Source organism: Aethalodelphis obliquidens, unplaced genomic scaffold, assembly GCF_003676395.1.
Source record: "Aethalodelphis obliquidens isolate GAN/ISIS:26980383/991018 unplaced genomic scaffold, ASM367639v1 scaffold11, whole genome shotgun sequence".
Classification (NCBI taxonomy): domain Eukaryota; kingdom Metazoa; phylum Chordata; class Mammalia; order Artiodactyla; family Delphinidae; genus Aethalodelphis; species Aethalodelphis obliquidens.
Window position 1 is genome coordinate 1,838,533 of NW_020837955.1, and position 19,723 is coordinate 1,858,255.

Sequence of the window (19,723 nt, forward strand, 5' to 3'; positions counted from 1 at the left end):
GGAGACTTGATATTATGTGTTCCAATTCCTTCTGTGTCCCCAATTCAAGTGTTTGCCACTCCTTGGCTAGAATTCTGGAACATTATTACATTTTAAGACATCCTTCATGACAACTTTAAATCTCATATCATTTTGATCTAAATTTCCACTACTGGTTTTTTTAATGGATCAATTAAATATCCATGAAGATGAATACAAAGAAGTTACTGTCCCTTTATTATTGACCTGGCCCACTTATAATTAAGCAGAATTAACATTCAAAGTTCATTTTGATTGAAAACACAGAAGCTGTATTTTCTCAGTGTCATTACCACGTTCAAGAAGAAAACCAAGGTCATAAAAGATTTTTCCTAGATTGTTATTAAGAGATTAACGTAGTTTAATCACACCCAATTTACTTTCTAGGTTAACTAAGTAATATTAAATGGTGATAATTTTTCTTTGAAATTTACAAGTACAATCTGCACAGACATGATTTTGAGAATAATTTAATACGTTAACTTCGCCATACAACTATATTGTAATGTCATATTTAAATGTAAAGAAACGGATCCTTACAAGACCAAAGTAACCCACAGTCCATGAGACTGGATTTTCCTTTTTTTTTGTTTCAACAAATGTGCACCACGATGGTTCAACAAGTAAGGCAAATGCCGTGAATATGAAAGCTGTAGTTTGCAATATACCACATCTAGAACCCAGGGGAGGTGAATTAGACACAAGTGGTACTCATTCTAATTAAATGATCAGGAAACATCATGACAAGTTGGTCTGCAGCATCAGAAGTGTCCATTTAAGTGTCTTTTTTCTTAATGATCAGAGGTCCCACGTTGTCTCCAGTTTCTTCATTGTGTTTTGTGTGAGAGCCATCACAGAGTGGGAACTAGGAAGAGAAAGAATGTGAAATGTCTAATTGCAAAATCAGTATTACGTTTGGCAGAGTGGGGGTGATGCTTAATTCACATATGACATGATAACTCAATAGATTTTTCTTGGCTACCTTTTACAGGTTTTCTTAATGAGCATATGTAAAGTGTACACACTAAGGAGGAGGAAGAAATTGACTTGTGGATAATACACAGATCATTAATTGAATTTCCATTTGTGACGTTTGATTGTGGATGTGGAAAACCTTTTCCATGTTTATGTACTAGTTATATTTCCTTTCTAGTGAACTACATCCATGGCCTATCTATTGGTAAGAGCCTAAGTTCATTTGCTTAAAATCAATCTGTTCATTATCCTTTTGCTGATCATCTTTGCAGCAATTTTTTACCCAACCCTTTTTATTTTGCTTATTTGTTCATATCCTTAATTTCTCTTCTTTCATACAAATAAGTATTTCCCTTTTTATCATCCTTCATGGAGACTTCTTTCTCCTGGAGATGCGATAAATTTCCATTCCTTTCCAAGATTTCACATTTTAGAAAACACAGATATTTTGGTGTCCAGTTGAAGGAAAAGGGACAAAAACTAAATATTTAACACAGTGTTTCCCAGAGTGAGCTCTGCAAATTAACAAGTCCTGCAAAATATTCTGATTTAACTTCATTCTGTGTTTAAAAAACATATACAGTTAAGTCACAACATATATTATTATTTTAAAGAGGTTCTGCTATAAAAAACACTATTTTAACCCCAAATTTCCCAAGCTGATCGGACTATGGACACTTTCACTTTGATACCCATTATCACGGTGTTCTACAGAGCGCAATTTGCAAAATTCTGTTCTAAGATCCTGTTGCTTCAATATTATTAGAGGTGATTGCTTCCCAAATTGTTATACCTTTATTCATAAATTTATCAAAATGAATTCTACATATAAAAATGCTTATTTACAGGTTCTCCATTATCATATTCATCATTCATATTATCATATTCATAATGGGATAATCACTGTGTTTAAAATTGGCTTCAATATTTGGTAGGGCTGGTTTTCCTTCACATTACTCTTCTTTGTTAAAACTTTCCTATTTATTCTTTACCTAACTTTATTTATTACCTATTTATTCCTCCAGATAAACTTGAGAATTTTTTGGCCACGTCCTATTTTATTCCTCTTGTGTTTTTCATCCTCAGGTCTCATGCATTTTCTAATAAGATCATTTCTGCCTTATATGTTTTATGGTTATTATAATTAGGTATATGTTTTCATACCTGACTACTCTTGATATATATTATATATATAAATATATGTGTGTGTCTGTGTGTGTGTATATACCACTGTTTTTTGCAAGTATGTCCTTCCTACTGTTAAATGATAAAAAATAAGAATGCAACAATGTTTTAGGTGTCTCCTCAGGATTTTACAATTATCAGTATATTATTTTGTTTTTTCCTTCTATATTATACCTTTCATTTTTTATTTCATGTCAAATGATGATAGCGAGCATCTTTGTTTTATTCTTGATATCTGGAATGTACCTGCACTTTAGAATCTAGCTTCACTGTTTAGTATAAGGTACACTGTGGCACGAACTGAGCCTATTTAGAAGAGTAAAGTAACAGGAGTCCTGGCCTGAAGAGCAAAATCACCCATTACTCCATTAAGGAAGTATAATTTTCAATACCTGAAACTAGACAATGATGGTACATAATATTAAACTTTGATGAGACTTGTCTATTCTAAGATTAAAATAATATTGGGTTGATGTTAAAGAAATTCAATTTTAATTTTACGATCTGCATATAATTCTGGGAGGTGGTAAATTAGTTAAAAACTACAGAAAAACTCAAGGTATCGTCACATCTTATATTTCCAAGTATAAATTCTATCTTGGGGTGCCAATATAAATTCAATGTATATAAAAGTTACATTATTTCTGTCAATAAAATATGGTACAGTATATTCATATTAAAAACAAGTCTGTGCAACAAAAACATGACCCCAAGCTTTCAGTGTTTTCTTGGCATGGATGAGGAAACAGCCCATAAAATATCAAACTGAAATGTATCCCACAGCAAAGAACAGCATTTCAAAGTGACGTATGTTTAATAAACAAACACAGATGATTTTACAGTGAGAATAAAAGTTTACATTGTAAAAAAACTCCATTTTTATAAATAGCACACACAAAACACGTCACTGTATGGTTTTATGCCCACAGGTTATAAAATACATTTCTGAAAAATGAAATATTCATAAAGTTAAAAGTCTCAAATAATTTACTAAAATAGCATATTTAACTTTTATTTTTTTTCAAGATTTTTTTTCATATGCACCATTTTTAAAGTCTTCATTGAATTTTTTACCATATTGCTTCTGTTTTGGGGTTTTTTTTTGGTTTTTTGGCCGCAAGGCACGTGGGATCTTAGCTTGCTGGCCAGGGATCGAACCCGCACCCCCTGCATTGGAAGGCTTAACCACTGGACCACCAGGGAAGTCCCTTTTATTTTTATTTTAGTCTCACATTGAAAATACTAGAAAACTAATATATTTTCTCAAATTATTTTTCTCCATATATAAAGAACAGGAGAGAAATCTATAGAGAAATATACAAAAGATAAGAAAGCCATACATCTAAAATGAGGATATAATTTTGTAATAATCTGGTTCTGCCTAAAAATGGAAATTCACATGTTTCATCATGGTCTTAAAAGTAAACAAGTAAAAAATAAATACTTCTTTAGGGCTTCCCTGGGGGCGCAGTGGTTAAGAATCCGCCTGCCATTACAGGGGACACGGGTTTGAGCCCTGGTCTGGGAAGATCCCACATGCCGCAGTGCAACTAAGCCTGTGCACCACAACTACTGAGCCTGTGCTCTAGAGCCCGCGAGCCACAGCTACTGAGCCCACGTGCCACAACTACTGAAGCCTGTGCGCCTAGAACCCGTGCTCCGCAACTAGAGAAGCCACCACAAAGAGAAGCCAGTGCACCACAATGAAGAGTGGCTCCCGCTTGCCGCAACTAGAGAGAGCCCACGCGCAGCAACTAAGACCCAATGCAGCCAAAAACAAATAAATAAAATAAATAAATTTTAAAAAAGGATTAAAAGAAAAAAACAATCTAAAAATATTTCTTTAAAAAGTAGTGAGTGGGGGGAGGGATACATTGGGATATTGGGATTGACATATACACACTACTGTATATAAAATAGATAACTAGTAAGGACCTACTAGAATAGCACAGGGAACTCTACTCAGTACTCTGTAATGACCTATATGGGAAAAGACTCTAAAAAAGAGTGGGTATATGTATAACTGATTCACTTGCTATACACCTGAAACTAACACAACATTGTAAATCAACTATACTCCAATAAAAGTTAAAAAAAAAAGTAGTAAATAAGGAGATCCTGGCTATTTGTTAATAAACTTTCATGCTTCTTTAAAGTACATAAAGCTTTGTATGCCTTTAAAATGTAAACTCCGTATTCAAAATCATTCTGCTCAGAGGCACAGATATCTTTTAATAGTACTTCCTATATCACTTAACACTAGTCAGAATAATCTCCCAAACTTCATGTGAAGATTAGGCATTCTCATATTTATCCATTAGATATGTCTCATTTTAAGTTAATGAAAAGACTAAACATTTTTTTCAACCAAGAGCCAAAATGAGTTATTTCAAGATAGGATTAGCAATTTCTTAATACATTGTATGTGTTAGTAGAATGTATTTATTAAAATTAATTCATGATTCTGATATACAGTATAAATGAATGAATGGTAATTACTGGGCATTAAAATTCAAATGGTAAATTACATAACAATATTTGTGTTTTTCCAGAAAGTGCCTTGTTTCATTTTTGACCTTTCTATACAGGAGAAAAAAAACATGTGGTGGATATATACTTTCAAACGTAATCTAGGAAGTATAGCAGTTTTTGTATTAAATAACAATATAATGAAAATGTGAATTTTATTAACTCACTAAAAGTTTTAAATGTGTTAAAAATGTCAAGAGCTGAAATTACAAAAAACACAAAGGGTATATTTAATTCAGCTCATGTATCAATACTTAAAAATAAAAGAATCAGAAAATTGATGAGAAAAAAGTTTAGCTCACAGATGATTCTAACATTTGTTCTAAGATGTTAACCTTTGTCTATTAACAAATCCTGGAGAAAAGTTTGTGAATTAAATTGGTTGAATTTCCTGTATGTCCAGAAAATATACTATCATATTTGTTAATCCAATTAGAAAACTATGAATCCCAAATACCTTTAAAACTAGAGAAGAGAGAGTATGGAGAAGAGGTGGAAATAAATGTTTAGGGGTAAAAAACACTAGAGATCCTTGCTCTCTACTTGGAAAGCTAGCAACCTTGTCAGGGTCTTCATAAAAAGCACAAAACTTGTTTCTTTTTAATGGTCCCACATCTCAAGTTATAATGTTTCTGTTTTTAGGGTGATTCAAGATGGAAATAAATAACTGTTCATCCTTGACTTACCTCTTCTACTTGCAAAAATTAAAAAAAATTTTTTTGAAGCTTCCTTTGCCAAACTTTGTATTTTTAATTAGAGTTTGGATTATATTTTCCAAGGAAGTTGCCTGGGGCCATTTGGCTCATTACTATAAACTGCTCTGAGAAACAAGCTTGCTTTGGTTGAGAAAGAAAATAAAAGCAATGAGATCTTTGAGACTAAACAAGAGAATATGACATTTTATACCATCCTTATATGCTTACTTTAGTAAGACCTATGATAGTAGATATAGTAGGAAAATATGTAAGAAAAATTAAGATTTTACAAGACTGTCTTTTTTTTTTTTATTTAAATTTTATTTTTTTGGCTGCGTTGGGTCTTCGCTGTTGCGCGTGGGCTTTCTCTAGTCACAGCGAGCCCGTGCTGCTCTTCATTGTGGTGCGCGGGCTTCTCATTGCAGTGGCTTCTCTTGTTGTGGAGCACGGGCTCTAGGCACACGGGCTTCAGTAGTTGTGGCACATGGGCTCAGTAGTTGTGGCTCGCGGGCTCTGGAGCGCAGACTCAGTAGTTGTGGTGCACGGGCTCAGTGGCTCCGCTGCATGTGGGATCTTCCCGGCCCAGGGCTCGAACCCGTGTCCCCTGCATTGGCAGGCGGATTCTTAACCACTGTACCACCAAGGAAGCCCTACAAGACTGTCTTTGTGTGAATTGGGCAAGCAATGTAACCAACGATCAGAATATTGTTTCTATGAAGAAATGGAGTCAGTGCCACTCTTTTTTTTTTGGCCCCGCTGCGCCGCTTATGGGATCTTAGTTCCCCAACCAGGGATCGAACCCACGCCCCCTGCATTGGAAGCGTGAAGTCTTAACCACTGGACAGCCAGGGAAGTCCCATTTCTAACCATTAATAGGGTGGAGACTTTCCATAACTCATACACACACACCCACACTCCCACACACACCCACCAAAAACAAACCCATCACTAATAAAAAAACCCAACTCAAATCCGGAAGTTGTTAAGGAAAGAAAATTATTCTACACAGTTACATTTCATTGCAATTTCAGTTGAGCTCCTGGCATGAACTGGCTCACCTTTCCTCTCTTTCTTGATTATCTCTTAGTCTGCCTTCTCCTGCTGTCCTTGTTCAAATCTCTCCTGCCTCCCCAATGGCCACCATACAACTCAGCAAACGCCATAATCTACCCAAGATGAGTGGGGGCTGGGAATCTAGTAAGACCATGTTGCACACTCTTCCCTCTGACATCAATGTTCCCTCACCTTGTTTCGAAAGTAAGACTATCTCTTTCTTTCTAAGGCTGAGTCCGAAATCTATGCTCGTACTCTCCTTTCCTTCCACCCCTCTCAACATACCACTGTCTCAAATAGTATCTTTCCCTGTAGTTGCTTTAATCATTTCCTTTGTATTGGTTCCTTTCCTTCTCACTTCACTTAGGGACAACCCTTTTATGAAATACTATGAAACAGTCCAGTTTCTGAAACAGCAGAGGGCACACCAATCGGGGGGAAGAGAGGAGGAACGAAGTGTGTTAAAAACATGTAATTTCTGCACTTGACTAAGAGATCTGATTCATTAGGTCTGAGAAAACTGCTCAAAATGTTAGAAACCCACAACAGGTTACTCGTGACTGTACCTTAAGAATGAATTAGAGGGGGGAGGGACAAAATGAAGAGTATGGGATCATCAGATACAAACGACTACACATAAAATAGATAAACAACAGGATTTACTGTATAGCACAGAGTATTATATCCAATAGCTCTTAATAACCTATATTGGAATATAATCAGCAAAAAAACCCCTCCAAAACTGAATCACTATGCTGTACACCTGAAACTTACACAGTACTGTAAATCAACAATACTTCAATTAAAAAAAATAATGAATTAAAACTGAATTAGTTTATATAATACATAAATTTTTTTTTTTAGATAGGAGTTTAAATTTTGTTGTATTAGAAACACAACTGGTGTATGAGGAAAAAATTACTGAACATAAACTCCATATAGCCATCTAATCAAAGGTATCAAGCCTTCTGTGGACAGGCATGTAAGTGTGTGACTTGGCACCTGTGTGACAACCTTAGGAACCTCAGGAATGTGCGGAGATTCCAAAGATGCCTGGAGAATAATTTGAATGATATTCAAAGTGAACTTTGAATCGCCTCATGTGGTAATAAAAAGTGCCCAAGATTCAGGGAAAATTCAGAACTGACAAATCAAAGATGCAAAGAGGATTAATAATGGTATGAAAGATAAGCTTAAAAAGAAAGAAGACATTGAGAAAATTGAAAATAAAATGACTGGTCTCGCATTCCTTTCCTTAAAGTCTACCTAAGGGAAACTCTAAATAGTATGATGAAAGAATAATCCTGGAACGTTCTGTTGACTTATAAAGTCTAATAAACTTTTAAACCACTAGCTTGGCCTGTGTCCATTTGTGATTCTTCCTGAAATACTTGAGATCTTAGTCCATAAAAGTCCACATTCGCTTTATTGACCCTTTACCCTCTGGAAACACCCAACCAAAGCAAACGCCCTTTACTTGGCTTCAAAGGTAAGCTTCAGCGTTCACTCAAGCAGTCATCATATTTTTTTCTTTCCATTCACTGTCATATTTACCAAAATTTTGCCATATATTTAGAAATACCATATATTTAGGTATTTCTTTAGTAGTAATTCATACTGTAATCCATTTGGACACAGCTTCTATTCTAATTATTCTGTGAAAATGACACCAAAAGGTCAGTTGCCTAATTGTTTAACCCCACAGTCTTAGTATAATAGTCTATTCACCTCCTGGTCTTTTGCACAAGCCGATGTTCACAATCAAACCTTCTTTGAAACTTTTCCCTTTTCCACCGTGAAGCCACGATATTCTTAGTTTTCTTCTAACTCTGGGACCCATTTCATCTCCTTTTTTGGCTCTTCTCTTTACAAAATGCAGAAAATTCTCCAAGATTTCATACTTAGCCCTCGATTTTTATCTGTACCAAGGATCTGCTGCATTCCTACCCTTGACTCATCAGCTTTGCTGATCGCTATCTCCAACCCTGATGTCTCAGCTTTAGTCCCACATTTCAGGCTGTCTGCTGTACATTTCCATTCAAATGTCACCTCAGTGTCACTCTTTGAAATTGAACTCCTCATTGGTGTCCTGGAAAATGAGCCATTCACCCCGAATTCCTTATTTCCGTTGACGGCACCACCTCTTCTAACCCTACGATCCTATCTTAAGGATACTTCCACGAGCTTTAGTCTTCCTCCCACAATCTTTCGCACAAATCAGTCATTGCGTTTGGCTGATCCTTGCCTCAAAATGGTTCATGTATCTGTTCATGCTTCGCCATTCCCACGGCCAGCACTCTGGTGTAAGTATAACTTTATGTCTGAAATCCCTGACAAGAAGCTCCTCCATGTTGGGAGGCACAAATTCCTCACGCTGGTACTCAAGACTCTCCTCAATTTGGACTTATTCCTGCGGGGAGGGAGGTGCAAGGACCAGACTAGATTCCTCATCGATCCCACTTTCACTCATGAGTCCTTTCCCACAGATTCTGAGAAAGAGTCTCCAATACTTGCTAGTGTATTCCAATGCCACCAATCTTTCCAGGGGCAGTTTAACTCCCACGTATATATCACTATGCCTTCCCAGAAAATTCTAGCCCACAGTGCAACAAGCTCTTCCTTTTATTTAAAGCATTCGTACTGCATCTACTACACACATCTATGATACCTGCTGTTTTACTATTTAACTGTTCTCAAGCATGTATATAAGTAATAGAAACTAAATGAACTACTTAAGATCACTGACTAAAGAACTATTACAACTCCGGACTTAGAAATGCCTTAATTTCTAAAGGTATTACTTTTTTTTTTTTTTGCGGTACGCGGGAGAGGTTGTGGCCTTTCCCGTTGCGGAGCACAGGCTCCGGACGTGCAGGCTCAGCAGCGGCCATGGCTCACGGGCCGAGTCGCTCTGCGGCATGTGGGATCTTCCCGGACCGGGGCACGAACCCGTGTCCCCTGCATCGGCAGGCGGACTCTCAACCACTGCGCCACCAGGGAAACCCCTAAAGGTATTACTTTTTATATTTTGGTGAGCAACAAGAGAATGAAACCTACTATAGGTGTTAATTTTTAAAAATCAAACCAGATCTAGTCTACAGAATATTATTGAGGATTATTTTCTAGCAACTCCACTAGTACTTATAAACAATCCCACACTTCAAATGAACAGTGCTCTTCTTAAGGAACAATTTCTGTAATGGGACTATTAATTTTTGGTTCATATTCCATATGTTCATCAAGCAGTTTTCAGACACAATGACATAATCTAAGCGCTCTATCACCACTGGATTATACAGTATCAATTGCATCCGGAGAAGGGGGTTAGAGTAATATGCTTTCCGTTACCTGATATGTGACTTCTTCCTTATCTGTGACATGTGATTTGTGATAATGGCTTTCCACTGTGGGAAGAGGTCCCTGACATAACATGCTTTCAGAAATAGATACATCATTTTTATTGTCTATTTTCTTAGGCCTTATAGTGTCATCTTTAGTAAAATCCATTTTATTTAAATGTTAATAGTGGCAGTATACACAGTATTTCACCATATTTCTCTAAATATACCAGAAATTCTGAAGTTATTCAATGTATGAAGCTTTTCAAGATGACCTTAGGAGAGCATTTTACCATCTTCAGATCACCAGCTGTCATCGCTATCTAAAAGCTGCAGGTATCACAGAGATAATTCCAGACGGAACTTGATAAAATGCAATTCTCACAAAAGAAAATAAAGATACAAAAAAATCCTGTGTTGGATATTTAAATATAGGAGCTGCAGCTTAAAAAAACCTTAGGATACAGGGTCAATACATATGTACCAGGTAAGAAATTTTCAGGGGTAATTTTCCAAAAGTTTCTCTTGATATTTCTAAAACTTGTACTAGAATCTAGGAGCTTGAAATCTCAAGGGGAAAAAAAATGACCTCTCCTGTTTCTCTTTGTTTTTAGGCTGCATACTCCTTTTCCTGGGATACTGAATGCTAACACCCACTTGGGGAGGAAATTCTAAGCGTAAATAAAGGGATTTTTCTCTCTTCTTTGGCCAAGAATGTGGTTATATTTGCCTAACTCGACGAGGGTACGATGCAATTTCACTGCATGGTGGTTACACATTTTAGTAAATATATTCCTGAAGAGTACACAGAAAACAGAGAAAAACAGAATCCATAGAAAAAAGGAAGCAAAGGAGAAGGGATATCTTGATATTTGATGGTACCAGTGTGGCAGATAGTTTAAACGAAATGTTGCATTAAAGACGGCACTGGCATAAAGGACTTGCTTCTCTTACCTTCTTGGACCTCCAACAACGGCAGTACACAGCTTTATCTCCCAAATCCTCCATGTCAAAAGCATGTACTACCTTGGGGTTGTCTTTCTGGATGTGAGGGTTTACCATAGATTTGTTGCGATGATCTTTGACATAAAATCTTTTGTAAGCTAGATAACCAACTGCAGCTGTCCCAGCAGCAATGGTAACCGCTGCAATCCATTCAACTAGAGCAGGGAAGGAAAACAGGAATGATTATCAAAACCAAAATCTATACCAATAATCTAACACGAACGTTCAGGAAATCCAGTTTTTGAGTACTAAGCATCCCAACAGTCAAAGGTGTTTAACATTAAAAAAATGATCAGAACACACTGGTGAAGTAGTCCCTTGTTAAAACCTTCCCCAGCCCTTACTGAGGCAATTGTGTATTTTCTTTTCAGTATTGTTAGCTAAGTTAAGATAGAAGAGGGAAACTTAAAAATTATTTTATAATTGGAGAAGAAACAAAGTTTAGTAATCTTTTTAAAGTGTTCATAAATAGATTTAAAATAACCTGTGAGCCTGCAGATACCTATTGCTTTAAAAAAAAAGATACATATAAAAATTCAGATTACTAATAAGACCATAAAAAATCAGATTACAAACAAGACCCTCCTCATCCCTCTAAAAATCAGGAGGTGATTATGTTAACAAAATGACTCATCAGAGTTCTTTTTCTTTTTGGCCACACCTGAAGCATGCAGGATCTTAGTTCCCTGACGAGGGATTGAACCTGTAGCCTCCGCAGTGGAAGAGTGGGGTCTTAACCACTGGACCGCCAGGGAAGTCCCAGAGTTCATTTAAATAGTAGGTCCTTTAGTCATTTAAAAATGCATAACCACAAACAGAACTAGTATCCAAAGAAAAAGAAAGGACAAATAAAACAAAACCAACCCTTAATATTAAACATTCAGAGGAATATATCCACCAGCATTCTGGGCTTCAAGTCATTCAAAAGCTTTGTTTTTGTTTTTTAATTTCAAAGTGTCTCATTAAAATAAAACTCAGAAGGTACTAATTTTATAGAAAACATAATATAATTAGTTAGATTCTCCTTTAATAAATTCTAAATTTCCATTATCCACCAGTGGATGATCTGAATTCCCTACAAACTTCATTTTAAATTTAATGACGTTTTTCTGTGCAATTATTTGCTTGACTAATAGGCCATCTATTTATTCTGTTCAGGTAGCTTTTCAAGGATCCCTTAGAAATCCAAGCACTTAACAACTACCCCAGTTCCAGAGAATTCTGGAGAGGAGAGAGTTCTGCATAGTCTGGTTAGCCTCAGTCTCAGAGGAGAGTTGTCTATTCCCAGCATGGAGTGGACTGCAGGAAGAAGTTGAACAGGGGTCAGGATAAACACACTGGACTGCGTCCCAGCATTTCCTAAGTCAGATCTTCACAGTGTTTGAAATAAGTTCCCAGACTATCAAATAAAGCCCTAGAGAGACAAGTACAAAAAACACATTCCAAGACCAAATAAAAACATATAATGAATAATTAACTGTATGGCTTACTTGCACTACTGAGTCAAATTTCTTATTGTACTAATGTGATTAATCATTGAACCTAATAGTTCCTTACATAAAATTGGAGTTCATTCTTACAAAACTCTAATGGAAAGGAACAACCACTCTCACACTTAGTTCCTTTTATCTCGGTCTTCTCTTCTAGCTTATTTAATAATTTAGTTTTCATCAAGTGTTCCTAATTAGCATGTTCCTTGGATTCTATTTTCAACCACAGTTATTTTTCTCTATGAAAAAATTTAGTTTGTTTTCCTGCCCACACAACAGTTCTATTCCTCCCTGCTATATAAAATAAACATTAACTTTATGCCCTTCCCAGATACTGTATGACTGAGAAAAGTTAATAAGTCATTTGATAGCTTCAAACCTTTGGCTTCATTGAAATATACTTTAAACTACACACCTTGTGTAGATTTGCCCTGAATTTTTAAATTTTTATTTATTATTTTTTAAAATTTGTTTTATTACGAATGTCATCATTTTTTCTCATTGGTAAGGGATACTTTCTTTCTTTTTTTTTTTTTTGGCTGCGCTGCACAGCTTGTAGGATCTTATTCCCCCAACTAGGGATTGAACAGGAGCCCACAGCAGTGAAAGCTCCAGTCCTGGAGCTGGAGTCCTAACCACTGGACCACCAGAGAATTCCCTGCCTTGAATTTTAGTGCTGCTTCATGGTATCATTCTGTGGCAACTCCAAGCAGGGCTGAAACTTTACTGATTTCTAGCTTGATTCATGATCTTCCTTTCTGATGCATTTTTTACCATGGAAGTTCCTTGAGAAAATGTCAGGAGTTAGAGCAATCTACTTCTTAGCTAATGGAAAGCCACTCTGAATAGTTAATGTACCTATCACAAAATGGGCTAAAATACTGCTTTGCATATATATATTCAATTATGTTTGCTGAATGTTAAATCCTTAGTATAAACTTAAAAGAGGGAAATATCCCAAAAGACTGAAATAATACAATTCCCTAAATGCTGTTGATCTTAGTTACACCTTACTTTTTTTGTTGTTTTTTGCAGTACGTGGGCCTCTCCCTGTTGTGGCCTCTCCCTGTTGTGGCCTCTCCCTGTTGTGGCCTCTCCCGTTGCGGAGCACAGGCTCCGGACACACAGGCTCAGTGGCCATGGCTCACGGGCCCAGCCGCTCGGTGGCATGTGGGATCTTCCCAGACCGGGGCACGAACCCGTGTCCCCTGCATCGGCAGGCGGACTCTCAACCACTGCACCACCAGGGAAGCCCTACACCTTACTTTTGAGGTGAAGTTTGAAGTAATCTCTATCAGATTTGTTTTAATGATGCCTACATATTACATAAAGGCCTGAGATCCAAAGAACAACTACAATTGGTTAGGATTAATTGGTCTCATGATATAAAAAAAAAATCCTATAGGAATTTCTACCTGAAATTTATGATAGGCCAGAAGAATCTTTCTCAGCCATCAAAACATCCTTCTATTCTCCTTTCTCATTACTACCAACTGAATCCATATGGTGACTTTTTAAAAACCTTTACTTCCCTTCGATTTTTTTGATGGTGGAAGAAATGACAGAATAACTGACACAGAGGGAACTAACTCTAGATATTATCCAAGAGTGGCTGCCCTGTGGGGAATCAAAACATGCACTCTGTGACCCTACCCCCTAAGGAGGGTCACTGATGAACCTTTATAAATGTCATAGCACCATATGTGTGCTAGGAAATGGCTTTGCGTTTGCTCCAATGAGTTTTTTAGACTCACAGAGCCAGATAAGGTCTTAAGAAAACAATTTCCATCCCTCCCCCATTCCCAAATTCTAATTCTCTAACCTCATTAGAGACAAATGTAAAGTTCCCAGAGTAAGAAAAATGTTGCTGTTTTATCATTTCATTACTGTAGCCTGAATCAGTCTTTTCTGGCAAAAAGCTATGGATGCCACTGGCAACTCTAGGGAAAAGAAAGAAAAGGAAACTATATGGAGATAGACAAGAATGATGATGGATTCAAAAGTCAACAATTACAATAGAGAAAGAATTGAAAACCCAAGACAGTAAACAAACAATAAAACCCAAGTAACATTTAGTTCTTGATAGTGTACATGCCTATTAAGAACAGACACCATCTCAGGTTGAACAAGGGACTATATCGAGACCCAATTTCTAAAGATATTTCAGTTGGCACCTTTCAGACATTCTTTCAAAACTGGTGTCCAGAAATATCCTAAGCCTTATTTTTGCCTCTTCTACTTTATCCTTACTTCCCTTTTCTGTACACCTCTCTCAAGGTATAGTGTTCCTATAGTTAGATCAAGCCCCTACCTTGCTTAACAATGCTCTCTATCTATACAAATACCATGAATACATCAATATAAAGAAAATACAAAAAATACATTTCTAAATAATCCCTCCCTTTCTTACTCTTCCCCTGGCAATCTTTGTATAATCTTTGGTTTTCTCTCTTAGGATTATTCAGAGATAGAGAAAACATCAACTTGTTCCCAAATCCCACACCCATATTTATAACTCATTTCTTTACTGTGGGAAATCATTTTGCTTTAAGCTAAGACAGATATCTCACCCTGCTTCTTTTCCTTTAGCCCCTTTGGTAGCCCCAAACTGTCCTCTCCTACCCAGTGTCAACTGCCATGGAATCAGAATGTTCCTTCCACCTCAGGAGGGGGGGAGGGGAGCTGTGTTTAAATCTTTGCCTCCCTTAGGTCCCCCTCAGATTGGTAGGCTGTGCCTGGTAACGTTTTTCTCTCAAGGCCTGGTGCACAGGCAGTGTTCAATGTTAGTTAAGTAAAAAGAAATAATAGATTCCTAATCTGAATTTGCAACTCCCTCTGTCCATCCTACTATCACATTGCTCTTACACCAAATGACTTCTCTTTGGCCTCATCTTAACCTACTGTATCAAACTGTGGAATTTCAATACTTCCTGAGATTAAAAATAAAACTTCATTATGGAACCCTTCAGACATACACGGAAAATACTGTAATGACCTCCCATTTACCCTCACCCAGCTCCAACAAGTATCAACTCACTGCCAATCTTGTTTCATCTACAGCCCCTATTATTTTTTGTTCATAACCCATAGGAGCTAACTCCTTTATTCACAGTATGATCTGCACATTCCTTCTCAGATAAAAACAAACCCTTGAATAGTTATTTTAAATGACTCAATAAATTTATTGAACCCAAACAGTAAATGGAAGTTAAATGGATTGGAAAATTATGCGTTAGTTTCAACAAAAGAGAGGACGATATAACAGTCAGAGAATAAGAACTTATGAAATTTAGTTTTGGTTACAAGCATTGTAGTGCTCAGGGTTTGGGAAGTACAATAAAGCACAGACAGATAGACTAATGCCTATTTTGTAACTGGAGGGTAAAGCAAAATATGAAGAAAAAAGTGACTTGAGGGGACAGCAGAAAGAAGGAAGGCCTTTAAAAATATTTGGTTTAGTTGGCTTTTTTTTTTAAATGAGGGTGAATTATGAGTGACTTTGGGCTGAAGAGAAGAAAATCCCTGTGAGAGGACAGAAGAATTAAGAGCAATTGGTATCATTACTGAGGCAAGAGCTTAAGGAAGCAGGAGAAAATGGCATCTGGATGATATAGAGAGAACAGCCTCAGATAATCTCTTCCTTGCAAATAGAAGGGAAGGGATTAAGGATGAGAGCAGAGTCAATGAGTCTTGGAGGTATTAAGGAGCAAGAAGTTTAGTAAACTTCCTAGAGGTCATCTATTGGGTATGAGGAGGGGTCATTAGAGAACGGGGACTCTGTAGCAGTGAAAGGCACTTAATGTTTCTTAATGTTTATTACAGTTTCTAAAACTGTAATCAATATTTGGTATCACATAAAAAATAAGTTTGGTATAAGTATGTCAATTATACCTCAATAAGGAAAAAGGAAGTTTGGTAATATCGACCAAATGGGCATCAAAAGCCATCTCACTGACTGGGATCTTCGGATTACCATTCCAATCACTCATCCTCATTGCCTTTCCCAGATTCATGTCCTGACCTGATCTCCATTCATTTTATTTCTAACCCACCCATTATTTTTTTCCTGAACATAAACAAGAATTCTGCATGCACATACACACCCTTTCATTTTTTATTTAACATATACTTATATAGTGCTTACCATTGCCAAATACCATTATATAATATACACACAAATTATAAAAAAAATATATAATTCACTTACTTAACTGAGAAAAGTCATGGTCATCTTCCCCCAAATCAAAAGATCTAAATTGATTTTCAATCTATAGGAATGAACAGGTTTGGTTTAAACACTGAGAGTAGAACAATTTGAGATCTAAACATTACAAAACAGATATTCCGTCCCTACCTTGCCACACCACTATATCTGAGGAAGAAAGCACTGGTAGAAGTGATTTACAAAGGCTTTGGGGTCCCTGCCCATTGTCCTCACAACAGTCCTTATGCTTTTAGATGAAATAAAAAGTAGTTACTTCTTTGGCTTCCCTGGTGGCGCAGTGGTTAAGAATCCGCCTGACAATGCAGGGGACACAGGTTCGAGCCCTGGTCTGGGAAGATCCCACATGCTGTGGTGCAACTAAGACCATGTGCCACAACTACCGAGCCTGCGATCTAGAGCCCGTGAGCCACAACTACTGAGCCCGCGTGCTACAACTACTGAAGCCCGCGCACCTAAAGCCCGTGCTCTGCAACAAGAGAAGCCACTGCAATGAGAAGCCCATGCACGGCAGTGAAAGAATAGCCCCTGCTCGCTGCAACTAGAAGCAAGCCCGCATGCAGCAACAAAGACCCAACACAGCCGGAAAAAAGTAGTTCTCATAACAAAGTTGAGTACCTAAAGTTTAAGCTAATAACCCAATTGACGAAGCAATTTCCTATCCCTTAGAAAATGGCAAAATAATGGGAAAGTCACCTTTGGATTCCCATATAATTAGGTCAAAAAAATAACAAACTTGTCTTGATTACAAGAAAGATTAGCTTATAGTCTTAAGAGTCTTAGGGTTCACCTATATCACATTTCAATAGTATGCTACCTAAATAGAGTTTAGTGCCCAATTATACAAAATGACTCCACATTAAAAAAAAACCACTTTGGAATCTTTTGTCCCATATCACACAAGTGCAAATTGTCTTCCTATAAGATTATCAGTGGCTCAAGTCACATGAATATCTTATTTTACACAATTGTCTTATTCCTCGGAAAATTTTTTTTTTTACAATAAAAATCACTCCCTATTTTAAATGTACGAAGGTGCCTCTATTTAAAGGAGTCTAAAGATGAGTATCCTTTGAAATACGTTTTGCAAATATTCACCTCCTATATACCGCATTAGTAACTTAAAAATGTCATGGGTTATCACCCTCACTCTGACAGATAACTTTTCGCAACAAGTGGAATTCTCCAATTTATAGAATCTATTACAAAATTAGGGCCAAGTTAGTAGGCACCTTTTACAGAACCTGGTACTCCAGATGCTCAATATTTACTAAATGAATCAAGTAGACTATTTTAAATTAATTTCTGGACAATCTACCTTTACCTAACTACTGTTACAGGTAACCAAACCTTGAGGGTGGTATTTTATACCTGGGCAAAGATCACAGGTATCCCGTAGCGGTACAAACTATTATATTAACAATTATACTACCACCAAGAATTGTTATAAAGTGAAGCTCTAGAAAGTCTCTTAATTTTAATCGGACCTTCTGTGAAGTAACATTTCCAAACGCTAGGTACTAGCACAAGGGAAGCAAGGCTGAGAAAGGTGAAGGCTCAATGAGCTCAGTTTTCAATCCTCTCTCCTGGACTACTGCCACCGAGGTCCAGATGCCAGAGGCATTAAAAACAAAAAACAACAACAACAAAAAACCCTGGGAAAACTGAAGACCTCGGATTGGGTGCCTTCCCTTTAAAAAATGTGCAAAACTAAGCTGTGATTAGTCATGCATCGCTTGAGGGCTGCAGGAAATCTACGTTCTCACTCCACGGTAATTTAAATGTGGAGAAGGGGGAAGAGGGTTTTTGGTTTTTGTTTTCACCTTTCCTTTTTTTTCCAGGCCCTGTGACACAACAGAAAGGAGTCTCAGGGAAGAACAAGAAAAGCTAGCAGCACAGCGGTATAGTTAGGGGACTACCCAGACCTGGGTAGATGCCTGCATGGCCCCCACGCCACTTTTGCCCCGGGATCATACCCTGACCTGGCCCCCTTGCCCCGTGTGGCCCGAGGTGTCCGCAGGTCCGCGGAGCGCTTGCCCTTCTCCATCTCAAGGTTACGAGACTGGCGGGAACGCCGGGCAGCCGTAATAGCCCGAAGAGGTGCCGAGGGAGCTGCAACCGGTGCGCAGGCCGCCAACCTCACCCGCTCCCATGCCCCACTTCACCTCGTACGCTGGAAGTCATACTCATGGCGCCGTCGCTTGCAAGAATGTACACAAGACACTGAGCACAGACCGGCTCGAGCGGACAGCGGGAGTCAAGGTAAAACAGACGTCTGTCCTAAGGGCGAACTGCAGGCTGCGACTGCGCAGGCGCCGCGATAGGCCGTAAGCACGTGTGTATTAAGCAGCCGGGCTGATGCTGAGCATGCGCGAAGCTGCGTTCCGGGCCTTTAGGAAGTCCTGAGTCCGGATTTTGACAGCCGTAAGAGGTGGGAGGAGGAAAAGACCAAGAGAGGTAGCAACTGAGTTTGCGCAATCCTGAGGGGCTCGGTCCTGGAGCCCAGCGGACGGGCCTTTGGAATAGGAATCCGGACCAGGTTTTACGTCTCTCCCAGGTGTGCGGATTTGTGGGGGCAGGGGGTGTGTGCTCATATAACACTTGCCATAATCAGATATCTAAGGTTTTACCCAAAATTTTCTTGCTTAGTCTGGTACCTGCAAGGCCAGGTTCAGTTTTCACTTGAAATGCCGGACACAGGAACCAACTGTGGTGTCCCATCCCAGAATCTCCCCCTCGCTCCCAGCGTGCATCCCTTTTCTCTGCCTTCCACCCAATTCTCCTTGATCCCCTTGGAACTTGCGCTAAGGGTCGAGTGGGAGAGAGATAAAAACGGCTCATTTCTTAAAAAAAAATGTGCTCACTTAAAAAAAAATTAAGATTATTCCCTATCTTCTACAGTCTGAAATCAGTGTCGGTTTCAAATTTTTTAATTAGCTGTTTAGGGGCAGCAATTTGGGGAGGGAGGATAGGATTACTTGAGGGATGTTTTGGAGGTGCGTCTTCTAAGAAGCTTCCTGTTTTTACTCCTGTTGTATCAGTGCAGGGTGGGAGTTGGAGGAGGGAGGTGATTGCAGTTAAAGGGTGGTCTTCCAAGCCTCCCTGGGCACCGCTACTGCCTCCCAACTCTCCTAACGCGTGACTGACTGCCCCTCACAACTGGGAGCCCCTGATGTCTTTGAGCTTAACTCCGGGAAGCGCTGAAGCGCGCAC

At 38.2% G+C, this 19,723-nt stretch overlaps 1 protein-coding gene across 2 annotated transcripts; it reads right to left on the bottom strand.

The window, feature by feature from the left end:
• Positions 1–472: 472 nt before the first annotated feature.
• CISD1 (CDGSH iron sulfur domain 1) lies at positions 473–18,859 on the bottom strand. 2 transcript variants are annotated; one of them, XM_027111880.1, is made up of 3 exons: positions 18,676–18,859; positions 10,748–10,953; positions 473–883 (listed from the first exon to the last, which is right to left on the bottom strand). In XM_027111880.1, the coding sequence occupies exons 1-3, from the start codon at positions 18,698–18,700 to the stop codon at positions 794–796; spliced, it is 321 nt and encodes a 106-aa protein (XP_026967681.1). In that variant the 5' UTR covers positions 18,701–18,859; the 3' UTR covers positions 473–793. The 2 variants fall into 2 exon arrangements, with proteins under 2 accessions (XP_026967681.1, XP_026967680.1); XM_027111879.1 differs by lacking the exon at positions 18,676–18,859 and adding an exon at positions 12,003–12,747.
• Between the last annotated feature and the right edge of the window lie 864 nt (positions 18,860–19,723).

Bases quoted from the DNA above. Each gene is read 5' to 3' on its own strand.
- CISD1 (XM_027111879.1), bottom strand. From the start codon at position 12,042: ATGCAGAACTCTCTCCTCTCCAGAATTCTCTGGAACTGGG. The intron at 10,954-12,002 runs GTAGTTGTTAAG...TCCCTGCTCTAG, and splicing joins CAGAATTCTCTGGAACTGGG to TTGAATGGATTGCAGCGGTT. The intron at 884-10,747 runs GTAAGAGAAGCA...TTCTCTTCCTAG, and splicing joins GTTGTTGGAGGTCCAAGAAG to TTCCCACTCTGTGATGGCTC.